Below are 22,195 nucleotides of genomic sequence, written 5' to 3' on the forward strand. Positions count from 1 at the left end.
TTTCATCTGTTGCCATTTTAGTCGAATGGGATGGTCTTTATTGAGTTGCATAAGCCAGTACTGCAAAGACCAGAGTGCTGTTAATGTAGGTAATGCTGTGAACACAAAGTGGAGATAAGGTCATTGCGCTCTATGCCAGGAAATGAAGACATACTTTACTGTAAACTTCTCTCTAAGAGAAGACAAAGAGCAAACAAATAAAAAATCTGGGAACCTCAAATACACACATTGGAAGAGATATCTGATAAGTGAAAATGACTCACACATGACACACAACATATCCAATACAATTCTCTAGACTAACAGAAAATCTAGTGGTTTACTATAAGAAGATTATCTTTCTTCTGAACTGGTTCATTTGTAAGCTTTCAATAGCATTTCCTGTATTAATTCATAAAAAATAAGACAAAAATCAAGTGCAAATATTTGCTTTAGTGAAAACAGATTAACAGCTTGTCCACTTAATAGACCACCTGTTGGCTTCTGGTAAACACTGTCTGGTTTTCAAGGTGGCCAAGACTTTTCTGAATTCCAAAGCAGCTAATATTCCCCGGTGTGTGATAAAGAAGACATCTCTGTGCAGGTGCTACACTGTGAACTTTGTGTGTGTGCGTGCATGTGTGTTACTCTTGTGTGTGAGAGAAATTCAAATTAGTGAGGGCAGAAAGGGAGTGAAGAAAGGAAAGACTGAGAGTGAAGCTTTTCTTTGCTGTCTGCACCTAAACAGAATTGTTTTGAACTGCGTTTATAATACTGAAAGCCAGAAGTACAAGTAAGTTAAATACTTAACATAAATTTACTATTGGGCCATCACAGTTTGTAATGTACTTAGCAGTTTGCATGTATTAGTTTAATGTATTTATCAATGCATCTGTATTTAGATGTGTATTAATTATAATATTGAAGTGGTTAGTTGTAAAGGTTAAAACCAGAATAACAGGCATGATGTTTTTGTTGTTGTTGTTTGATGGAAAATGCAAAGATGTTTATTTGCTGACGGCACCATTTTTAATTTCCTTTTCAGAATCAAGAAAACTATACCTTCAGTCTGCATCTCATCCCATCGGCAGAATGATACCGGTAGGATTTTATTGTTCTAATCTCTATTCAATTTGAGAAATTGTAAAATTATATAACATTTTGTAAATATACACACAAGATAATGGCCTTATATGTGATGCAATGATGGTATGGGGTCTGTTCATCTGGCCTGAGAGTGAATGCCTTTTCTGCAACAACTGAAACGTTGACTATCATTTCCAGCCAAGTGAAACTCCTCTTTTTGTTTTGCTATACATTTGTCTTCATGTGTTGAAAAAAAAAATACTCAAACTCATACAAGACATGCATGTTCTCATACACAAATATTAATATTAAGTATCTGGTATGAAGTACTGAAAGTCACTTAATAACATGGTCAAGTCTTTTATAGTTTTAAGGTGGTTGCTGAGTAATGATAACACTATATTAGTTTGTGAGTGTGTGCATGTGTTGAATTGAGAGCAATTAAGATTTTGTTCAGGATTTCATTAAAGGGAAAATTTGGCACTTTGCATGTGAATGTCAATGTTGATGGTAAATCTAGTTAATGGAAACTGAGACCTAATGCTGCAAAATCTGTTGTTCTTCAGGCATTCTGTGATGTAGTTGGGTACAAGAAGAACCCCAGGCTATTTGAGTTTATTCCTAGTCTCCAAATATGGATAGCCTGAGGGAGTGTGCTATATTTCTGTCAAAAGTACCTGGTGATACACAGCAACATGGGCGTAGGCATTAGAAGCTTGCATGCAATCCACATATAGGCACTGCTGGCGGGGCTCTGTGAGCAGGATAACACTGCCTTCTCGGTCAATATAGCACACACTGAGTAATTAACTGCTTCATTTACCATCAACACCGATTTGACATCTACATGAAAAGTGCCAAATTTTCCTTTTAACATTAGTGTAAAATAGACCGCAGGCCATGTTTTTCTAAAATTGTAAACTTCAGTCATCAGGAAAAATGGAAAAAGAAGGGGGTGGAGGAAGTTGAAGGTATAACGTATAATGATGCCACAGTCACAACGCTTTAATTTCACCTACCACTTATTCATAGTAAGCTACTAATTCTATGGTGAAGAAATATTTTTGAAATAAGTTGCTGAATGAGGTACATTTATGAATTTCAACAGACCACACTCAGGCAAGTGTGGAGACAAGGTGAAGGTAAGAGACCTGATGTCATGACATTTCATTAAATCAGCATAATTTTCTTAAAATGTAAATACATTTTCTGTTTTTGCATTTCAGCAATTAAAGTTTGTGTTTAGTTTGTTGACCTGAGAATCAGATAACTCCTGCTAATCTCCAGCTCATTTTACCATAGAGAGATGTGAGGTGTCAGTGATGGTTTCTCCATAAATTCATTTGGTAAGTGTGCTTAGTGCAAATTCTCTGCTTTTTACAAAGCCTTTTGGATTTAATTTTTCAGTTTGTACAGTATCAGTGGGTTTCTCTGTATTTTGCTTCATCTTGTATTTAGTAATCCATTCATTCATTCATTCGATCCATTATCCTCTACACATAAATACTTCTCTACATTGTGATACAGATAATAATAATAATCCAGTTCCTCACATTTCTCGTCATGTTTGCCTATTTCTGAATGAGCCTTTGCATATTACTGTATTACCAACATTTTTTCACACACCAATGCAAATAAAAGCAATTTGGATGATTTATCAAAAATTATTGGTATTATTTCACTTCCTCAGTGAGGATTTTGTGCTTCGTTGTGGAGCAACTGCAGGTGTATGTTCTTTAAATAAATTATGGACAACTGATTTCAAATAGTTGGTGTTATATCTTCAGCTACTGTATCTCTCTTTCTCTGATGTTACTGTCAGATGGCATCAGCAAATGTTCCATCTTACTAGGGTCTCCTCTTTCTCTTCTTCTTCCTCCTCCACCTCTTTATTCTTCTTTCTCCTCTTCCCTTCGTCCTTGTGCTGTAGATGAGGAATAATATAACAGTTATTTGGTTTAGTTAGCTTTATTTTAGTTTTAAAGAGATTACAATGCATTTAATACAGGTAATCTGCTTTCACCCGTGAGAGCAGCCCGACAGTCAGGGGTCAGAGGTGGCTTGTCTGCTCTGACCAGCTTCACTTTTAGCTCAACCTTCTTCTCCTCAAACTGTTTTGCATTTAGTCACAGTAGCTCTTGATAGCATAACATACTCAGGCTCACAGTAACAAACTAGCTCTTTCACCCTTTACTACACTGGATGGCAGCATATACTCACCACACCAACTGAGTCATGGCCTCAGACCTGTGTGCATCATACTTTGTCCCCCCCCCCCCACACACACACACACCGGCTCGCAAAGATGTGATCTGTATGATCTTTGACTATGAGCCAAACTCAGACATGGCAGCCAGAAGTTTGTTCTTAATGTGCTACAGCATAGTGCTCATACTACTACTAAAAAAAGTAGCATCACACAATTTGCATTTGATTTTGTTGCATTTCTGTACACTGGTCATCTAACTACATAGCCTCAACCCATTCAACTCTTCATTTTATCTTCAGTTACATCATGGTCAGTAAACACTGTTGCATACCAGCTAATCGCATGACCAATTTAAAAATCTAATCATGCGATTACTTTTCATTCTTTCTAGGAATGTCAATTGATTTAATCGTGATTAAGTGCTTGACTGTCTAGTTAATCACGATTAATCACGTTTTTTACTTGTTCAAATGTACCTTAAAGGGATATTTTTCAAGTGTTTAATAATAGACAAATATGCTTGCTTTATGTGAATGTAACTTTATTAAATAAAATACATGAATCAAAAACAATGACAAACATTGTCCAGAAACCCTCTAAGGAACTACATTTGACATAAAAATACTCACAAACCCAAGCCAATCAGGCACAGATGAGCATACTGACCTGCTCAATTTAACATCAAGGGCAAAACGCACTAAAAGATTCAATAGAATAGTCAATTGAAGTTTGTATGGCACTGCAGGCACAGAACCAGCAGTATTTTAGGAAAAGGTCGCTATTTATATGTATCTGTTTATTTCTTTAGTATCATTATAATAATTTATTTCTTTCATAAAATATTATCCTGTGAAAAAAATCCTCACCTTTATTCTGCTCAGTCTGTAATGACGAAACGGTGAGCGATATTCATGTTTTTGTATTAAGGCAGCAGGATCATTTACATCAGTGAGGATGTTTTGGACAACAGCAGACAGCAAACTGAACACTGACACACACCGAGCAGATAAAGAGGGACAGTCAGAGTCTGGACTCTTCATCACGACTTACAATAACAGCGCAGTGACAAACGTTTTGTGGAAGAGACGAGCATCTGTTTAGCCTTTACAGAGACATATTTTAGTCTGCTGTGTAAAAAACACAGATCTGTTTCTTTGCACTGAGCCAGTTGCCTAAATAGACAGGCCTGTTTACATTGTCGGGTGACAGGGAAGGTGGCTTTTTAGCGACTGCGGGCTGATTCGTTTTCAGCAACCTATTCAAACTACAGGTCAGGACGACACAAAGACTGTGCGATAATCGTGTGTCAAAAAAAAAAAAAAAGAGTAGTGACGTTGAGAGTAATTTGCATTAAAGTGTTATTATTGCTTTAACTTTGCCTGCCCCAATTATTCCCCAACATGGAAACTAAAAACTTGACCAATCACTGAATGGTTCGGGTGGCAGCTGAAGAAGAGGATAAATGTTTGCACTTAGTTTTACTGGTCAAGTAACTTTACACAACTTTGTGGTGTATTTAATGTTACCTTTGCTCTCCTCTGTATGCTCTCCCTCTCTCTCTCTCTGTGATAGATCATTGGCTTGTCAGATCATGTGTTGTTAGATCTGACAAGCCAAGATCTTCACACAGGATTTGTGTCCTCGATCAGGACATAAAATTCGCACCAGACATCAGCACAATAAAGGTAAAATATGCAAGTGGCTGGTAGATTTGCTTCATTCATCAGCCAAAAAATCAAAATCAGAATTCCCATTCCTGGTACCAGTTTAAATGTACATATGGGATTGTATTTGGATAGACTTGAAAAACTGCGGACCTATCCTTTAATCTGTCTCCATCTTCACTGAACTGCAATACTAAGTTGGGAGAGTAACCCTTTAACGAAAACTTAACTGCCATTCTCACTACTGTCCCCTTGGGACAGATAAACTACCGATACCTGAGGGAATTAATTAGTAGATGTCCCAGGTGCTCACCTGGTCGACCATGCAGCCCATGTATAAAGGCTAATGCCACAGGGTTGATTCTTGTCCAGGTTCACCCCAGCCTGTGGGCCCTTGCTGCATGTCATTCCCTCCCCTGTCAGGTGCTAAAGGTAATAAAAACAATCATTTGTTAAGCGTCTAGTGGGTGCATTACATCAGTTGCATACAGTAAGTGACATATAACTGTCTTGTAATAGAGCTCTGGGAGTGGTAGTACTGGTTTTTATTTTAGTTGCACATTTCAAATCATCCTCTCAAAATAATGTATAAACAGTTACAACCAGAGAAACTTTATACAGGAAAGCAATCAACTGAATTTTATCTCAACTTCTGTAAGTCTACAAACAACGCATATGAGTAATGTCAGTGGGTTCAAAGCTCTCACTTAATGAGAGCATTAACATTTGAACACATCTGCAGTGAAAAGCACAGGCAGACATCAACAGCAAAGTGATGACATGTAGGCACTAAAACCTCCAAACATGAATCACATGTTATGAATAGAAATCTAGATCTGTGAGTGGGTCATACCATATTTTAAAAGGGTTATGATGGACTGCCCAGGGTATTTTTCTGCCTTCTGTCCAACCTGGGTTAGGATGATGGATTCAAGCGTGCCTTTGTGACCTTGAACAGCAACAAATAATAGACAAAATATTAGTGAATTCATATCTCTAAATGTTTGTATCAATAATAATAAATAATTTTTGAACATTTATATATCCTTATATACTTAAAATACTTCATATTCAATGCTGTTAGTATGAGATGGTGACATGGTGTGATGTTAAGGGACCAGAGGTTGATGATGATGATGACAGAAACTGGTAACATAAGCAGCATGTTTACACCTTTGCAACTTGAGGCTCCCTCTGGTGTTTATAAGATGGCAGTGACCCCAAGCAACAACATTAGTGCACACACATCCGTGTGACACCGTGATCCCTGTCATTAGCACCACCAGGAACTGACAGCGCCTCGAGCAACTGCTCTTAATGTGGTCATAAAGAAACCTTTGTTTCAAGTTTGCATCATTTGGCTGTCAAAGAAAGGCAGATTGTCAGGCCAACAGTTTATCTTCAAGAATCAAAAATACCTTGCTCCATGGCATGATAATACCAAATTTCATCTGCATGAAGCCAGAAGCTTCCAAAGTATCATGTATGACTAACAGACATGACAGACAGGTCACTGCCCACACAGACCTCTCACTGTCTCACATCCTAATCCCAGGAGCTCTACTGCAAGATGGACAAGTAACCAGGGTCAAAATCCCAACGCTGACACCTAATTTTAACCAACAAGCCCTAAACCTTGTTGAAACAAAATGTTTTGACATTCATTAAAATTACTATAATTCCAGTCACTGGTTCTTGGAGCAGTGTTTCAGGAGAGCTTAGTGTCAATGTATGAGATTGCAAGACAATATTACATTGTACGTCCTGAGGTATGAATGACAGCAAAGCAGGTTAATACTTCTTGATACGGACATTCTTAAAAAGGAAAACACGGTCTTGAGATTGTTAACGAAGTTGAAGCAACAGCATCACAGTTAGTGAGCCTGGCATACACTGTGCATCCTTGTTTTATAAATCAAAAACATAAGTGATGAAAGTTTTGAAACATTTTACTTAACCATTCAAAAAGTACCATAAAGTACAATTCCAATAAATCTGAATGACAAGAAAGTCAAAAATGGGTTGCTAAAGCAGAGAATAAGTGTTTATACATAACTGTAGTGATGTTTAAAGCACAGGTACATCAACATCTTTCTATAGAATGTAACCTGAAAATACAAGATAATAATAATGCAGAATTCACAGTTCACAAATATATAAAAATGTTTGAAATATACTAAAAATGTATGTACTTACAAAATAACTGTAAATGTATATCCATGCTCTTTGTGTCCAGCTTGTAAACTAGAATGTTATTCAACACTCACCTTGGTTTGTTATGGCGAGCCCATTTGTTTCTGCTTGACAAATGGAGAAACTGACAGACGGGGAGATCAAAGACCATTAAAACACAATAAGCCTCTTGAGCATATGGCATTTGGTTTGAGCATCAACACAAGCCCAGTGCTATATTTGAGTTTTGCCCTAATAAGACAGAAGATTTCAGGGCAGGTATCATGTAACATTGAAGACAGAGGCTCATTATATCTTGTGGGGTAACCACTTCAGAATGTCTTCTTTCTATTCACTGTGTAAGTAGATACTCTTTCCAATGGAAACAGTGCCTAATGACTGTCTCCCAACACTTTTGAATATTGCCGGCTGTGTGCCACAGCAAAGCCGTAAACTTGCCATCTATGACAACATCTTCTATCCCATCACATACTCTAGACTTTTCATAAACAAAACGTCTTAGAACCGAATTCCCTAAACATACTGACCATCTGACATACACAAAACATAAAGGAAGTCGAGCTGGCATCCATCACTCAGTTGCTCCACATTTAGGGATGGTCTTAGTCTCCCTTGTGAGAACAAGAATAAGAACAGCTGTTGGCACTGTTGTGGGAAATAATCCTTTGGCAATCCTTCCTTTTCTTTAAAGCTCATTGGCACTCATTTCATTTTTTAGTCATTTATGACCTGTAAAGACTCTGAAACAGTATACCATTGACTTTCTAGAAGGTTCATCAAAGCATGGCAAGGAGCTACTGATGTGCCAGGGAGCATAAAAGAGATACATTAGTCACACCTTTGGACTGCCTGTGACTACCAACTTACCCATAAGCAAGAACTGAACCAACTTCACATCTGTACCTTATTTAGCCGACATGGACAGTTCTATCCACAGGCGCAGCTAATTCACACCTGCATGCAACATTGGCATGTATCAACACATGATAAGAAAACAACAACAATATATAGATATATCTCAAAATGTTGCAACAATCTTGACAATTTATGACAATCAGTCTAGTAGAAAATCAGAATCAGATTTAATGGCAAGTAGGTTTTCCCAAACCTTAACAAAGGAATTTGCTTCTGTGTTTTGGTGCATAACAATAAACATAGTAAGTCAAAAAACATAAAGAATGTGCACTAATATTTAAATTAAAAATTTGCACAGATAGCAGTATAAAGCTAAAGGCTACACAACAGCCTAATTTTTCCAATAATCTCAGGTATGTGACCAATAGTGCTAGCCAAAACCTCGACTGGCAACAAATTCAAAATCCTGATCAAGATCTGGCATGAGGACATCCCATAAACCATGTAATGTGACAGCTTGAGGTAAGAAATACTGCTGCACAAGCATCTTGTCAGGCGACATGACCAAATACAGAGAGACATGTGTGATAGGCTCCCATCACTCTGTATAAAAGGCACAACAAACGGCCACCAAGGGAAGGCACCCAGCAAAGGTAAGTTTCCTCATGGCTCAGATGTATTTAGAGTCGTTAAACAACTTCAGTACAAGCTAATATACTTACAGTCCTACCATGCACTATTATCATCAATATTATTATCAATATTATGTTTAAAATATAAGATAAACATTTATAAGACTAAAAACAGATAGTCTTAGCAGCATACTTACATTTCATTTAATTCCTTTTTAAACTTAATTGTCAGTAGCTTTTGTAAACAGTTCATCTTTGCTTCTTTTTTTCAGAAATCTGCATTGAAATCCGTGTGAACAACCTCTGCTGTCCCAGTGTCATCCAAGGTAAGTCAGGTTTTGTATTTGTCTGGGAGGATAATACGTGCATATATACTAAAGGTTGTCTCTTATGTTCTAGTATGCCGGAAGCGACCTGTATTAACAAATCTTAAAGCTACAGATGGTAAACCCTGTGAAAATAACTTTTTGTTATATTTAAGGTTGACAGCTGGCTCTGATTGGTTCTTTTCATTCAGGCATGGTGGATTCTTGCATATGTCATTTGGAGCACTGAAAGAGCCAGAGGAAACAGATTTTTTTTCGCAAATTATCTGTCTTATGCACAGCTGTTAGGATATAGCAACAGTTTCAGCAAATATGACAAAAAGTTATTTTGTTACCAACTGTAATTAATGGTAATAGGGGTGGGCAATATGGTCCTAACATAATATCATAATATTTCAGGGTAATGCAATAATAATTATTTTTGATGATATAACAACATTCAGAAAAATATTTTGTGGTTTAGAAGGTTTAGAACACACAATAGCTGTTGAGCTTTTCTTGTGTGATTTCTGGCTCTCCTCATGCTCAACCAGGTGCCTCCGCTTGAGGTGGGGAAATAAGTTAGTAGTGCTGTATTGTTCCCTTTCGTTGTTAAAATCTGCACTTCTCACATATTAGTGTGGCTTATTGTACACCTAATCTTTTGTCACCAAGCCACTTCAATGCTACCAAAGTCACTTTATTTTTTGGAACTAACTCCTCCACCGTAATATTGCTTTTATATCAAGGTATGAATTTATAATATTATAATACTGTCATTATTATGATAAGATTTTTTTAGCATGAAAAAAATTATAATGATAAATTGTGAACGATACAATATGGCACACCCCTACTAGAGAAGAATTACCAGTGCATATGTACTAAAGGTTGGTAGTATGCAGGAGCTACCTGTACTTACAAATCTTAATGGCAGAGCATTCATTTGACTTTGGCAATAATATATATTTTGAATGACTCTCCTAGGATTTAAAATGTATAACCTTTGTCTTGTTTTCTGTTGTGCAGAAAAGGGTCATCATGAGTAGCGACCCTGAAATGGAGTGTTTTGGCCCGGCGGCCGTATACCTCCGGAAGCCAGAAAAAGAGCGACTTGAAGCTCAAAACACTCCCTTTGATGCTAAAACAGCATACTTTGTGGCCGAGGCCACAGAGATGTACCTCAAGGGGAAACTCATTAAGAGAGAGGGCGGCAAAGCCACCGTGGAGACTCTCACTGGAAAGGTACTAGAATTAAATGTTTTACATTGCCTGACATTTTTTTATGCAGAATCTGTATTTGCTGTGAGATAATTATGGTTACCTGGTGATTTAAAACATTTAATTTAGAGCTGTGACAATTCATCAATTATTAATCAATCATTAAATTAATTGCTAGCTATTTTGATAATCAATTAATAATTTTGATTTGTTTCTGCTTCTCCAATGCGAACATTTTCTGGTTTCTTTACTCTTCTTATGACACTAAACTGAATATCTTTGGGTTTTGGACATAAGAGGACATTTGAGGATGTTAACTTAGGCTTCTGAAAACTTGATCAACATTTTTCACCATTTTCTGACATTTTACAGACCAAACCACAAATTGCTTAATAATCGATTAATCAAGGAAAATAATCAACACCCAACCCAACAATAATTTGGGTTGTGGCCCAGATTTAACTGAAAATCCAATTAAATTAAGTTTAAAATAATAATAAAAAATAATAATAATACCACTGTCCAAAAATGGTTTGCAGACAAACAGATGACTGATGGAAAGTAACTAATCATATTCCTGTCCCTCTTCTGTCTCTTCAACAGTCTCTCACTGTGAAAGAAGATGAAGTCTTCCCCATGAACCCTCCAAAGTTCGATAAGATTGAGGACATGGCCATGATGACCCACCTCAGTGAGCCCGCTGTGCTGTATAACCTCAAAGAGCGTTATGCAGCATGGATGATCTACGTGAGTTTGACCTGATCATCACGTCAGTAGATTAAAAACATGACTACAGCAAGACGTGTGTCTGTACAAATCCTCTTTGTCTCCACAGACCTACTCAGGGCTGTTCTGCGTCACTGTGAACCCCTACAAGTGGCTCCCAGTGTATGATGCAGTGGTTGTAGCAGGATACAGAGGCAAGAAGAGGATTGAGGCTCCACCCCACATCTTCTCCATCTCTGACAACGCCTATCAGTTCATGCTCCAAGGTATCAATCAGTTTGTAAGCCTCTGTTTGTCAAAAACTACAGCGGTTGCTCTTTTAGAAGTCCATTCCTAACTGCTGTACACCATTTTGATGTCTTGCAGATAGAGAAAACCAGTCAATTCTGATTACGTAAGTAAAAATTTTATATAACCTATCAGTGTTGACAACAGTAGTAATAAGTTATTTTACATAATATTTAAAAACACACCCTTTACCTAGTGGAGAATCTGGTGCAGGAAAGACTGTCAACACCAAGCGTGTCATCCAGTACTTTGCGACAATCGCAGTTGCTGGTGGAAAGAAAGCTGAACAGGTTTCTAGCAAGATGCAGGTAAGACGAGCTTAACAATATTAATATGAAATCTAAGACCAAAGGGGTGGCTGGTGATTGTCACATTAACTAAATTAATGTTATTTCTAGGGGTCGCTGGAAGATCAAATCATTGCAGCAAACCCACTGTTGGAAGCTTATGGTAATGCCAAGACTGTGAGGAATGACAATTCTTCACGTTTTGTAAGTTCTACCTTAGATTTCTCTTTTGCTTGAAACTGTTTGGTATTTTGTGACAGCAATCGTTCACTGTGACAGAAATTTTAATGTTAATCTGTTTTCACATAGGGTAAATTCATCAGAATTCACTTCGGGACAACTGGAAAGCTGGCTTCAGCTGATATTGAAACTTGTAAGATTTTTGGAACTTATCAAGCATATAGTTTTCTTACACTGTCAATTCTTTCAGCTGTCATAGGAGATTTGACAATTGTTTTCCTGTCATAAATCCATAAAGATCTGCTGGAGAAGTCTCGAGTGACCTTCCAGCTGTCTGCTGAGAGGAGCTACCACATCTTCTATCAGCTCACAACAGGCCACAAACCTGAACTGATAGGTGTGAGATTAATGAATATTTTACAACATGTAGGACAATGGCTTATATATTATATTTATTTTGTTAATATTACATATGTTCTGTCCTTTCTTCAGAGGCTCTCCTGATTACCACAAACCCATATGACTACCCCATGATCAGCCAGGGGGAGATCACTGTCAAGAGTATCAATGACATTGAAGAATTCATAGCCACTGATGTGAGAACAATTCATTGTACAAATCACTTTTCACATTAATGGTTACAAGTTTTATTATGTACACTAAGTTAGCAATTTATTATACCTCCACAAGAAATACTACCTCTCTGAAGCTTATCGTTTTGAAGGGTTTTTGATTTTTCTTTGTTAATGAGACCTGGTCTGAACTCTATGTTCATTTTTGAGGCAACAATTTTTTTGTTTGTTTGTTTTAAAGTGACTCTTTATTTCACAGACTGCTATTGACATCCTGGGCTTCAATGCAGAAGAGAAGGCAAGCATGTACAAGCTAACTGGAGCTGTGATGCATCATGGTAACATGAAGTTTAAGCAGAAGCAGCGTGAAGAGCAGGCTGAGCCTGACGGCACTGAAGGTATGAAACCAGCACATTATGAGTTTTAAAGGGACAGTTAACCCAAAGATAAAAATTCAGTCATTATCTACTCACCATCATGCCGACTGACATCTGTGTTTAGTTTTTAGCCCATAAGACACTGCTGAAATTTCACAGGAACACAGCATTGCAGAATCTGCCAAGCAATCGAATGCCTCCATACTGCATGTCTGGTGTAATCCAAGTTGTAGTTTTTGCCACTAGAAAGAAAACTTAAAGAAAAATTTATAGAAAATTTAAAAGAACATTCTGAATGGATTTCAAAGATTACTACTATGTTTTCTTTTAGTGGCAGATAAAGTCGCCTACCTCATGGGTCTGAACTCTGCCGATTTGCTGAAAGCCCTTTGCTACCCAAGAGTGAAGGTCGGGAACGAGTATGTGACCAAAGGTCAAACTGTTCCTCAGGTATGAGATGTCAAAAAGAACATAACGAAAACAAATTAATAAACACAAAAGACAGTCATGCGTTGTCATTTTAAAGACACTCTTACATAGAGATAATATTTTTCTGACTTAAGATTCACAGTGCAATCAAAGCTCTCATAAAGTTTTTTGAATTAAGAATTGTGTTCATTTTTACAACAACGCCTCTTAATATTTTATTCTTTATTTGTAAAATCAGGTCAACAATTCTGTCATGGCTCTCAGCAAGTCTGTCTATGAGAAAATGTTCTTGTGGATGGTCGTCAGAATTAATGAGATGCTGGATACCAAGCAGCCCAGAAGCTTTTTCATTGGTGTCCTGGATATTGCTGGGTTTGAAATTTTTGATGTAAGTATGCTTGACTGATATTACATAATCTTATGCAGCCTCATTTAAAGCTGAGAGTAAAAATAATTTTATTTTTAGTCAGAACTACTTAAGGCTTTTGCCGACCTTTGATGACCTTTTTATCTTAAGTTCAACAGCTTGGAGCAGCTGTGCATCAACTTCACCAACGAAAAACTGCAACAGTTCTTCAACCACCATATGTTTGTCCTGGAGCAAGAAGAGTACAAGAAAGAGGGAATTGAGTGGGAGTTCATTGACTTTGGTATGGACTTGGCTGCCTGCATTGAGCTTATTGAGAAGGTGAGTCACATGCAGTATATTCACAAAGAAAACTATCTGATGACTTGAAAGTTTTTGTTTTTAATAACCATTTCATCATGACAGCCAATGGGCATCTTCTCCATCCTTGAAGAGGAGTGCATGTTCCCCAAGGCTACAGACATGACCTTCAAGAACAAAATGTATGATCAACATATTGGTAAAAGTGCACCCTTCCAGAAACCCAAACCTGCCAAAGGCAAAGCAGAGGCCCATTTCTCTCTGGTGCACTATGCTGGCACTGTTGATTACAATGTTGTTGGCTGGCTGGACAAGAACAAAGACCCCCTGAATGACTCAGTGGTTCAGCTTTACCAGAAGTCTGCAGCCAAACTGTTGTCTCACCTCTATGCAACACATGCCTCATCAGAAGGTAAGAGTTATATTTTAAAGAACATAATATGGAGATATTTTCTTGTATTTTCATTATATTTTAAAAAATGCTGTTTGATTTGTAGCTGAAGTGTAAAGAATACAGTATAAATCAAATGCATTACATTTGCTAAAGTTAATCATTCAAATTTAATCCTCATTATACAGCTGAAGGTGGTGCCAAAAAAGGTGGCAAGAAAAAGGGTGGGTCTTTTCAGACCGTATCTGCTCTGTTCAGGGTAAGCATCCCAAATGACTGCCACACTGCATAACTACAATAAAATAAGTACACCAAAACATTCCAAAATGCCGCTACATGATTTGTTGGTTTTCCATATTTCAGGAGAATTTGGGCAAGTTGATGACCAACTTGAGGAGCACTCATCCTCATTTTGTGCGCTGTTTGATTCCAAATGAGTCAAAGACTCCTGGTAACCTAAAATCAGTATAAATGTACGCTTTTAAACTCTGCTACAATTATGCAACACAAGACTGAACTTAGCATGTCTTTAAGGTCTCATGGAGAACTTCCTGGTCATCCACCAGCTGAGGTGTAATGGTGTGCTGGAAGGTATCAGGATCTGCAGAAAGGGCTTCCCCAGCAGAATCCTCTATGGTGACTTCAAGCAGAGGTATTTACTAAAATTAACTACATTTCTGACAATATTATGATCCAATTATTCTTAGTTAATTTAATTTCCCTCCAATCAGATACAAAGTATTGAATGCCAGTGTCATTCCCGAGGGACAATTCATCGACAACAAAAAGGCCTCAGAGAAACTCTTGGGTTCTATTGACGTTGACCATACGCAGTACAAATTTGGACACACAAAGGTAATCCATTTGTCTGTTAAGGGTGGTTTTTTTTAACTGCTACCCAAGTAAGTATATTACCTCATGTAAAATAACACTTTCTTTTAGGTGTTCTTCAAAGCCGGTCTGCTGGGTCTGCTGGAGGAGATGAGAGATGAAAAACTAGCTATCCTGGTCACAATGACTCAGGGTCTCTGCAGAGGTTTCCTCATGAGGAGGGAGTTTGTCAAGATGATGGAGCGCAGGTACTCTACATATTTAGCTTCATATATCAAAAGGCAACTGTGCATTTGCAGATGAACTTGATTACAACTTTTAAACCAAATGTTTAATTTGAAAACCAAATCCATACTTCTTGTCATTCCAGTTTTAACAAATCTGTCCATTTTACCCAGGGAGGCAATTTACTCCATCCAGTACAACATCCGCTCTTTCATGAATGTCAAAACCTGGCCATGGATGAAGCTGTACTTCAAGATTAAGCCTCTGCTTAAGAGTGCAGAAACTGAAAAAGAGATGGCACAAATGAAAGAGGACTTTGAGAAGACCAAAGAGGAATTGGCAAAGGCTCTGGCTAAGAAGAAAGAGCTGGAGGAGAAGATGGTTTCTCTGCTGCAGGAGAAGAATGACCTGTTGTTGCAAGTGCAGTCTGTAAGTTAGTTCATCACACCTATATCCTAACTATCCTATCAAATTACTGATTTGGCAATGACATAAACTTGTTTGCATTGACTTTTAGGAAGCTGAAAACCTCAGCGATGCAGAGGAAAGGTGTGAGGGGCTCATTAAAGCAAAGATCCAGCTTGAAGCCAAACTCAAAGAGACGGGTGAGAGACTGGAGGATGAGGAAGAGGTCAATGCTGAACTTACAGCAAAGAAGAGGAAGCTGGAGGACGAGTGCTCTGAGCTGAAGAAAGACATCGATGACTTGGAGCTCACTCTGGCCAAAGTGGAAAAGGAGAAGCATGCCACTGAGAATAAGGTTGGTATAGCTTCCATAATGCCTGAAAGTCTGCTGTTTGCAAAATATGAACATACTTTGAAATAATTTTCACAATATTGTGAATACAGGTTAAAAACCTGGTTGAGGAAATGGCATCTCAAGATGAGACCATTGCCAAGTTGACCAAAGAGAAGAAAGCCCTCCAAGAGGCCCATCAGCAGACCCTTGATGATCTGCAGGCAGAGGAAGACAAAGTCAACACTCTGACAAAGGCCAAAACCAAGCTGGAGCAGCAAGTGGACGATGTATGTAATCACAACAAACAGCGATTTCAGTCCCCTTGAGAATGAAAAACAAAAAATAATGCTTCATCTCTGTTGAAACAGCTTGAAGGATCCCTGGAACAAGAAAAGAAGCTCCGTATGGATCTTGAGCGGGCTAAAAGAAAGCTTGAAGGGGATCTTAAATTGGCCCAGGAATCCATAATGGATCTGGAGAATGACAAGCAGCAGTCTGATGAGAAAATAAAGAAGTGAGTGTAATTTAACTCATTGTTTCAAAAAAACACTAAAATACTAAAATCCTCCTCTCCCTTGCCAGCATACAGTATTGAAACAGTTCAGACACAAACCTGCAGTGAAAACAGGCTGCTTAAATGCTTTTCTACAAATTATATGTTACCACACCACAGATTAAAATCCAAACCAAATTCTCTGTGTTCAAAATTATGTTGTGATTGTGTATCTCTCAGTTATTTAAGACTGACAATGGACAGTCAAGAAATTAACCTTGGTTAAAGTAAAAATCTCAACTCCATTTTATTTTTCTCAAAATACAACTGAATGCCAGATGTAATAATTATGAATAATTGTCCCCTACAGGAAGGACTTTGAAACAAGCCAGCTTCTTGGCAAGATTGAGGATGAGCAAGCACTTTGTGCTCAGCTTCAGAAAAAGATCAAAGAACTTCAGGTTGGTACAGAATCTTATCCAACACTGACTATGGATGATCCAGATGTGCTTGACTTGCAGACATAAATATATTAGACTGTAGCTGTTTTTTTTGCAACATATACATATTAGGCTCGTATTGAGGAGCTGGAGGAAGAGATTGAGGCTGAGCGGGCTGCTCGAGCCAAGGTGGAGAAGCAGAGGTCTGATCTCTCTAGGGAACTTGAGGAGATCAGCGAGAGGCTCGAAGAAGCTGGTGGAGCAACATCTGTTCAGATTGAGATGAACAAGAAGCGTGAAGCCGAGTTTCAGAAACTGCGTCGTGATCTCGAAGAGTCCACCCTGCAGCATGAGGCCACCGCTGCAGCTCTCCGCAAGAAGCAGGCTGATAGTGTGGCCGAGCTGGGAGAACAGATCGATAACCTCCAGAGAGTCAAACAGAAGCTGGAGAAAGAGAAAAGCGAGTTCAAGATGGAGATTGATGACCTCACGAGCAACATGGAGTCTGTCGCGAAAGCAAAGGTAATGTTAAAAAAAAAAAAAAAAAAAAAAAAAAAAATTACTCTGCTATACTCCAGCCTTTATTTGGCATTCAGAGAATGAGACTATATTGCGTTACTTTACACAACTTTTGTCAATACAGACCAATCTGGAAAAAATGTGTCGTACTCTTGAGGATCAACTGAGTGAGTTAAAGACTAAAAATGAGGAACATGTGCGACAACTGAATGACATTGGGGTGCAAAGGGCAAGACTGCAAACAGAGAATGGTGAGAAAAATGTATTGCGTGTATTTTTTTTTTTCCTAATCTCATATTTCCAACACAAGCCCACATTTAGACTAGTTGTTAACTCTCCCTCTCTCCTTAGGTGAAATCACTCGCCAACTGGAAGAGAAGGAAGCCCTGATCTCACAGCTGACAAGAAGCAAGCAGGCTTTTACCCAGCAGATTGAGGAGCTGAAGAGGCATATTGAAGAGGAAGTAAAAGTAAGAGGGCTATCACAGGACTGCAGTATTACATAATTAAAAACAGATTGGTTCAAAGCTGTAAGTCAGACACATGTAGTTTGGTTTATAAAAAAAAGTAATGGCTGTATTTCTTTTCAAGGCCAAGAACGCTCTGGCTCATGCAGTTCAGTCGTCTCGTCATGACTGTGACCTGCTCAGAGAGCAGTATGAGGAGGAGCAGGAGGCCAAAGCTGAGCTGCAGCGTGCGATGTCCAAGGCCAACAGTGAGGTGGCTCAGTGGAGAACTAAGTATGAGACTGATGCCATTCAGCGCACTGAGGAGCTGGAGGAGGCCAAGTAAGTCATTATAATTTTTTTTTGCTAAGTCTACCCACCACTAATGTGTGTCATCAATACTATACTGAAAGTTTGTAAATCAAATATTTTTTATCAGGAAAAAGCTTGCTCAGCGTCTTCAGGATGCAGAGGAATCCATCGAGGCTGTGAATGCAAAATGTGCCTCTCTGGAGAAGACAAAGCAGAGACTGCAAGGTGAAGTGGAGGACCTGATGATTGATGTGGAGAGAGCTAATGCTCTGGCTGCTACCCTCGACAAGAAGCAAAGGAACTTTGACAAGGTTAGATTTTTATTTAGGCCTCAGGTGCTTATATGAATTCACATTGTAGAATTGTGAATTTCTGAAACACATGGGTCTTCCTTATGTTTTCAGGTTCTTGCAGAGTGGAAACAGAAGTATGAGGAGAGCCAGGCAGAGCTGGAGGGAGCTCAAAAAGAAGCTCGTTCTCTCAGCACTGAGATGTTCAAGCTGAAAAATTCATATGAAGAAGCTCTGGATCACCTGGAGACCCTGAAGAGGGAGAACAAGAACCTGCAACGTATGCAAAGTTTTAATAAAAAAGAATACTCTCTATTAAAATTAACTGATAGTGGTCTGATTGCAGATCTTAGAATTGTTTTTCATTGGTATGCTCAAGGTATCACCATTTTAGAAAGCTGTGGCTTCTGCTTTGTATAAAAGGACAAGTGTGGAAGAGTGTGCCCCCCAGTGGGCCAATAGGTTTAATGTGCATGGTCTATGATTTCAAACTAACACCAAATGCTATATATTAAAGTACAGTTTTTTACAAATACACAAAGGTAAAGTATATTACATCTGAACATCTACCAAAGAGACAAAATAATTTATTACAACCTTAAATAATAATTATGCCTGATATTTACAGAGGAGATCTCTGATCTAACTGAGCAAATTAGTGAGACTGGAAAAACCATCCATGAGCTGGAGAAGGGGAAAAAGACTGTTGAGGCAGAGAAGTGTGAACTCCAGACTTCACTTGAAGAGGCAGAGGTACTGTCTTATAAGATCTTTCTTATTAAACACAATTTTAAATGATTTTGGACCTAATGATTGACATTTATTTTCTGTCAAGGCTACCCTGGAGCATGAAGAATCCAAGATTCTCCGCATTCAGCTTGAACTCACCCAGGTCAAGAGTGAAATTGACAGAAAACTTGCAGAGAAGGACGAGGAGATCGAGCAGATCAAGAGGAACAGCCAGAGAGTGATTGAGTCTATGCAAACAGCTTTGGATGCTGAGGTCAGGAGCAGGAACGATGCTCTGAGAATCAAGAAGAAGATGGAGGGAGACCTTAATGAGATGGAGATTCAGCTGAGTCACGCCAACCGCCAGGCAGTTGAAGCCCAGAAACAGCTGAGAAATGTGCAGGGACAGCTTAAGGTATTGTAGCTCACTGAACAAAATTACAGGCAAAGTTTACTTTATTTAGACTGCAATGCAAATGGGTCCTTATTATTCGTTTAGGACGCACAACTGCACCTTGATGACGCAATTAGAGGTCAGGAGGAAATGAGGGAGCAGGTTGCCATGGTGGAGCGCAGGAACAACCTGATGCTGGCTGAGATTGAGGAGCTGAGAGCTGCTCTGGAGCAGACAGACAGAAGCCGCAAAGTGGCTGAACAGGAGCTGGTTGATGCCAGTGAGCGTGTGGCGCTGCTGCACTCTCAGGTAACTAAAGATTCAAATGATGACATGATAAACACCTGACAACTGAAAATGACTTATGTAATCCAAACCATCGTTTGTTTAGAACACCAGCCTGATCAACACCAAGAAGAAGCTGGAGGCTGACCTCCTACAGATCCAAGGTGAAGTGGAAGATTCTGTCCAGGAAGCAAGAAATGCTGAAGAAAAGGCCAAGAAGGCCATCACAGATGTGAGTCATCCTCACACTCCACTACATAATTATGTAAAATATGCAGTGTGCTACATGGCAGAATTCAACTTGTATTTTAGGTCATTTCTCCACTGTGACTAGTTCTCTTGCACTTGCACCCCCACTAGGGATCGCAAAAGACTCACAGGGGGTCTTCTGGATTTTAAGGGGTGTAAGAAAACTTTTAAAAAATATATATATATAAAATAGATCTATATCTCAGCATTTCATTCCCTTCTGCAAAGGACTAAATTAAAGTATAATTTCTAAAGTTTATATTATTATTTAAGATAGAAACTTAAAAAGATCTCACAGGATAAGGGCACGGGGAAGACCTTTATTCACTGAGCCTTCACTCTCTGCTAAACCGCCTTGTTCTGCATTAGACAAGTGTGCAGTTAAAAACAACCAAAGAGCTACTAGAACAAATGCCACTTGTCAGGGAGAAGAAAACTCTAAGACTCTAAATTTTTCAAAACAAGAGACTTGTACAAGAGATACCAAAAAATATCAGTAAATTTAATCTCTGATGCAGTATTTTTAGGAAATAATCTGCTCAAAATTCATCCAAACTGCTCATTGCTTTGAACAAATTTCCAGTAGTTATGTTAGAAAAGGGGTCGAAACGTTAGACTGCTTTAGGCTTCTATCCAATTACCAGTAATAAAATTCAACAACATTTCAGGCTGCCATGATGGCTGAAGAGTTGAAGAAGGAGCAGGACACCAGCGCTCACTTGGAGAGGATGAAGAAGAACCTGGAGGTGACAGTGAAGGACCTGCAGCACCGTCTGGATGAGGCTGAGAATCTTGCCATGAAGGGCGGCAAGAAGCAGCTCCAGAAACTGGAGGCCAGGGCAAGTGTCACAAAGATGAACCTATTTATATTTACAAGAGGCCAGGACAATATTTCGCATTTTAAAATTACTATGTTTTTCTCAATTCAAGGTTCGGGAATTGGAGGCTGAAGTTGATGCTGAACAGAGGCGTGGTGCTGATGCTATCAAGGGAGTGCGAAAATATGAGAGAAGAGTAAAGGAGCTCACCTATCAGGTAAATTACTTTCTTACAACACTAATACTTAAACTAGTACTACTATTAATGATTATAATAACATATGGTCATAACAACTGTAGGCTTAAGCTAGTATTTACTTTGTATTAAAATGTTTATTATTCCTGATTTACACCAGACTGAGGAGGACAAGAAGAATATTGCCCGCCTTCAGGATCTGGTGGACAAGCTGCAGCTCAAAGTGAAATCCTACAAGCGACAGGCTGAGGAAGCTGTGAGTAATCCTAATTCTCACAACAACACACATTCTAAAAATGTCACTCAGTCCACTGGTTTTGACTTCACTATGCCTTAACATACAGGAGGAGCAGGCCAATTCTCACCTGTCCAGGTACAGGAAGGTGCAGCATGAGATGGAGGAGGCTCAGGAGCGTGCTGACATCGCTGAGTCTCAGGTCAACAAGCTGAGGGCAAAGAGTCGTGAAATTGTCAAGGTAATAAAGAACTATCTGAGTTTAATCAATTTAGTGGAAATATTCACTTAATTAGGCATTCAACTTTTAAATTTGTTTAGAATTTATATTATCTGGCCAAATGTTTCACTTGCTATTTTCCTGTCATTTCAGACCAAGGAAGCAGAGTGACGAAGAAATCAAGCTACAGAACCAAGAGATCATACAATATGAGTATCTTGTTACCTGTTCACTGCAGCATGTTAAGCATGCTGTGATAACCAAAACCCAATAAAAGGTACATAGTTTGATGCATTTGTTTTGTCTTTCCTTTCATTTTAGAATAACTGATTTAAAATTGAACATGGCATACAGATGTTTTCAAGCCTTCGGGGACTTACTGCACTATGATGTGTTGTTATGTAATTTAGACCACATAGACACACCTGTTATAAAAATTATAAAATCAAATACAGTACATGGCACAACATTATAGACTACCAAACATAACCAAAGCCCAAGTCTAGGTCCAAGTTTGTTTAAGTTTATTCATTTCCTACATATTGAATTTACAGGACTCAAAGCACTGCAAGAAAAAGAAAACCTGCAAATATTCAATATTCCTTCGAATTATTGTCCTCATGGCCTAAATCAAATGAGATTTTTTTTTTCTTGATTAAAAGTGGATAGTTTAGAACCCTAAATATGCATATATTCTATATATATACTTTGTA

The 22,195-nt window shown here is 38.5% G+C and overlaps 1 protein-coding gene across 1 annotated transcript; it reads left to right on the top strand.

Annotated features, from left to right (window-relative positions):
* The first annotated feature begins 8,787 nt into the window (after positions 1 to 8,787).
* Positions 8,788 to 21,776, top strand: LOC146331743 (myosin heavy chain, fast skeletal muscle-like). The gene is made up of 40 exons (XM_084734976.1): positions 8,788 to 8,944; positions 9,953 to 10,168; positions 10,748 to 10,891; positions 10,980 to 11,136; positions 11,237 to 11,264; positions 11,355 to 11,466; positions 11,557 to 11,649; positions 11,755 to 11,818; positions 11,924 to 12,022; positions 12,118 to 12,221; positions 12,457 to 12,595; positions 12,906 to 13,024; positions 13,242 to 13,391; positions 13,521 to 13,691; positions 13,776 to 14,088; positions 14,250 to 14,320; positions 14,425 to 14,512; positions 14,596 to 14,713; positions 14,793 to 14,916; positions 15,004 to 15,140; positions 15,291 to 15,546; positions 15,635 to 15,877; positions 15,967 to 16,143; positions 16,225 to 16,370; positions 16,720 to 16,810; positions 16,922 to 17,311; positions 17,433 to 17,559; positions 17,660 to 17,778; positions 17,900 to 18,096; positions 18,194 to 18,377; positions 18,471 to 18,636; positions 18,985 to 19,109; positions 19,192 to 19,500; positions 19,585 to 19,788; positions 19,871 to 19,996; positions 20,682 to 20,852; positions 20,944 to 21,048; positions 21,188 to 21,283; positions 21,372 to 21,503; positions 21,636 to 21,776. The coding sequence occupies exons 2-40, from the start codon at positions 9,965 to 9,967 to the stop codon at positions 21,651 to 21,653; spliced, it is 5,817 nt and encodes a 1,938-aa protein (XP_084591102.1). The 5' UTR covers positions 8,788 to 8,944; positions 9,953 to 9,964; the 3' UTR covers positions 21,654 to 21,776.
* Positions 21,777 to 22,195: the final 419 nt, after the last annotated feature.

The sequence above is a fragment of the Lutjanus erythropterus genome, chromosome 2 (genome assembly GCF_056507025.1).
Source record: "Lutjanus erythropterus isolate fLutEry1 chromosome 2, fLutEry1.hap2, whole genome shotgun sequence".
NCBI lineage: Eukaryota > Metazoa > Chordata > Actinopteri > Lutjaniformes > Lutjanidae > Lutjanus > Lutjanus erythropterus.

Excerpts from the sequence above, each read along its gene's own strand:
- LOC146331743 (XM_084734976.1), top strand. The coding sequence starts at position 9,965 with ATGAGTAGCGACCCTGAAATGGAGTGTTTTGGCCCGGCGGCCGTATAC. Across the intron at positions 14,321-14,424 it reads CCGTATCTGCTCTGTTCAGG|GAGAATTTGGGCAAGTTGAT; the intron begins GTAAGCATCCCA and ends TCCATATTTCAG. Across the intron at positions 21,049-21,187 it reads TAAAGGAGCTCACCTATCAG|ACTGAGGAGGACAAGAAGAA; the intron begins GTAAATTACTTT and ends GATTTACACCAG.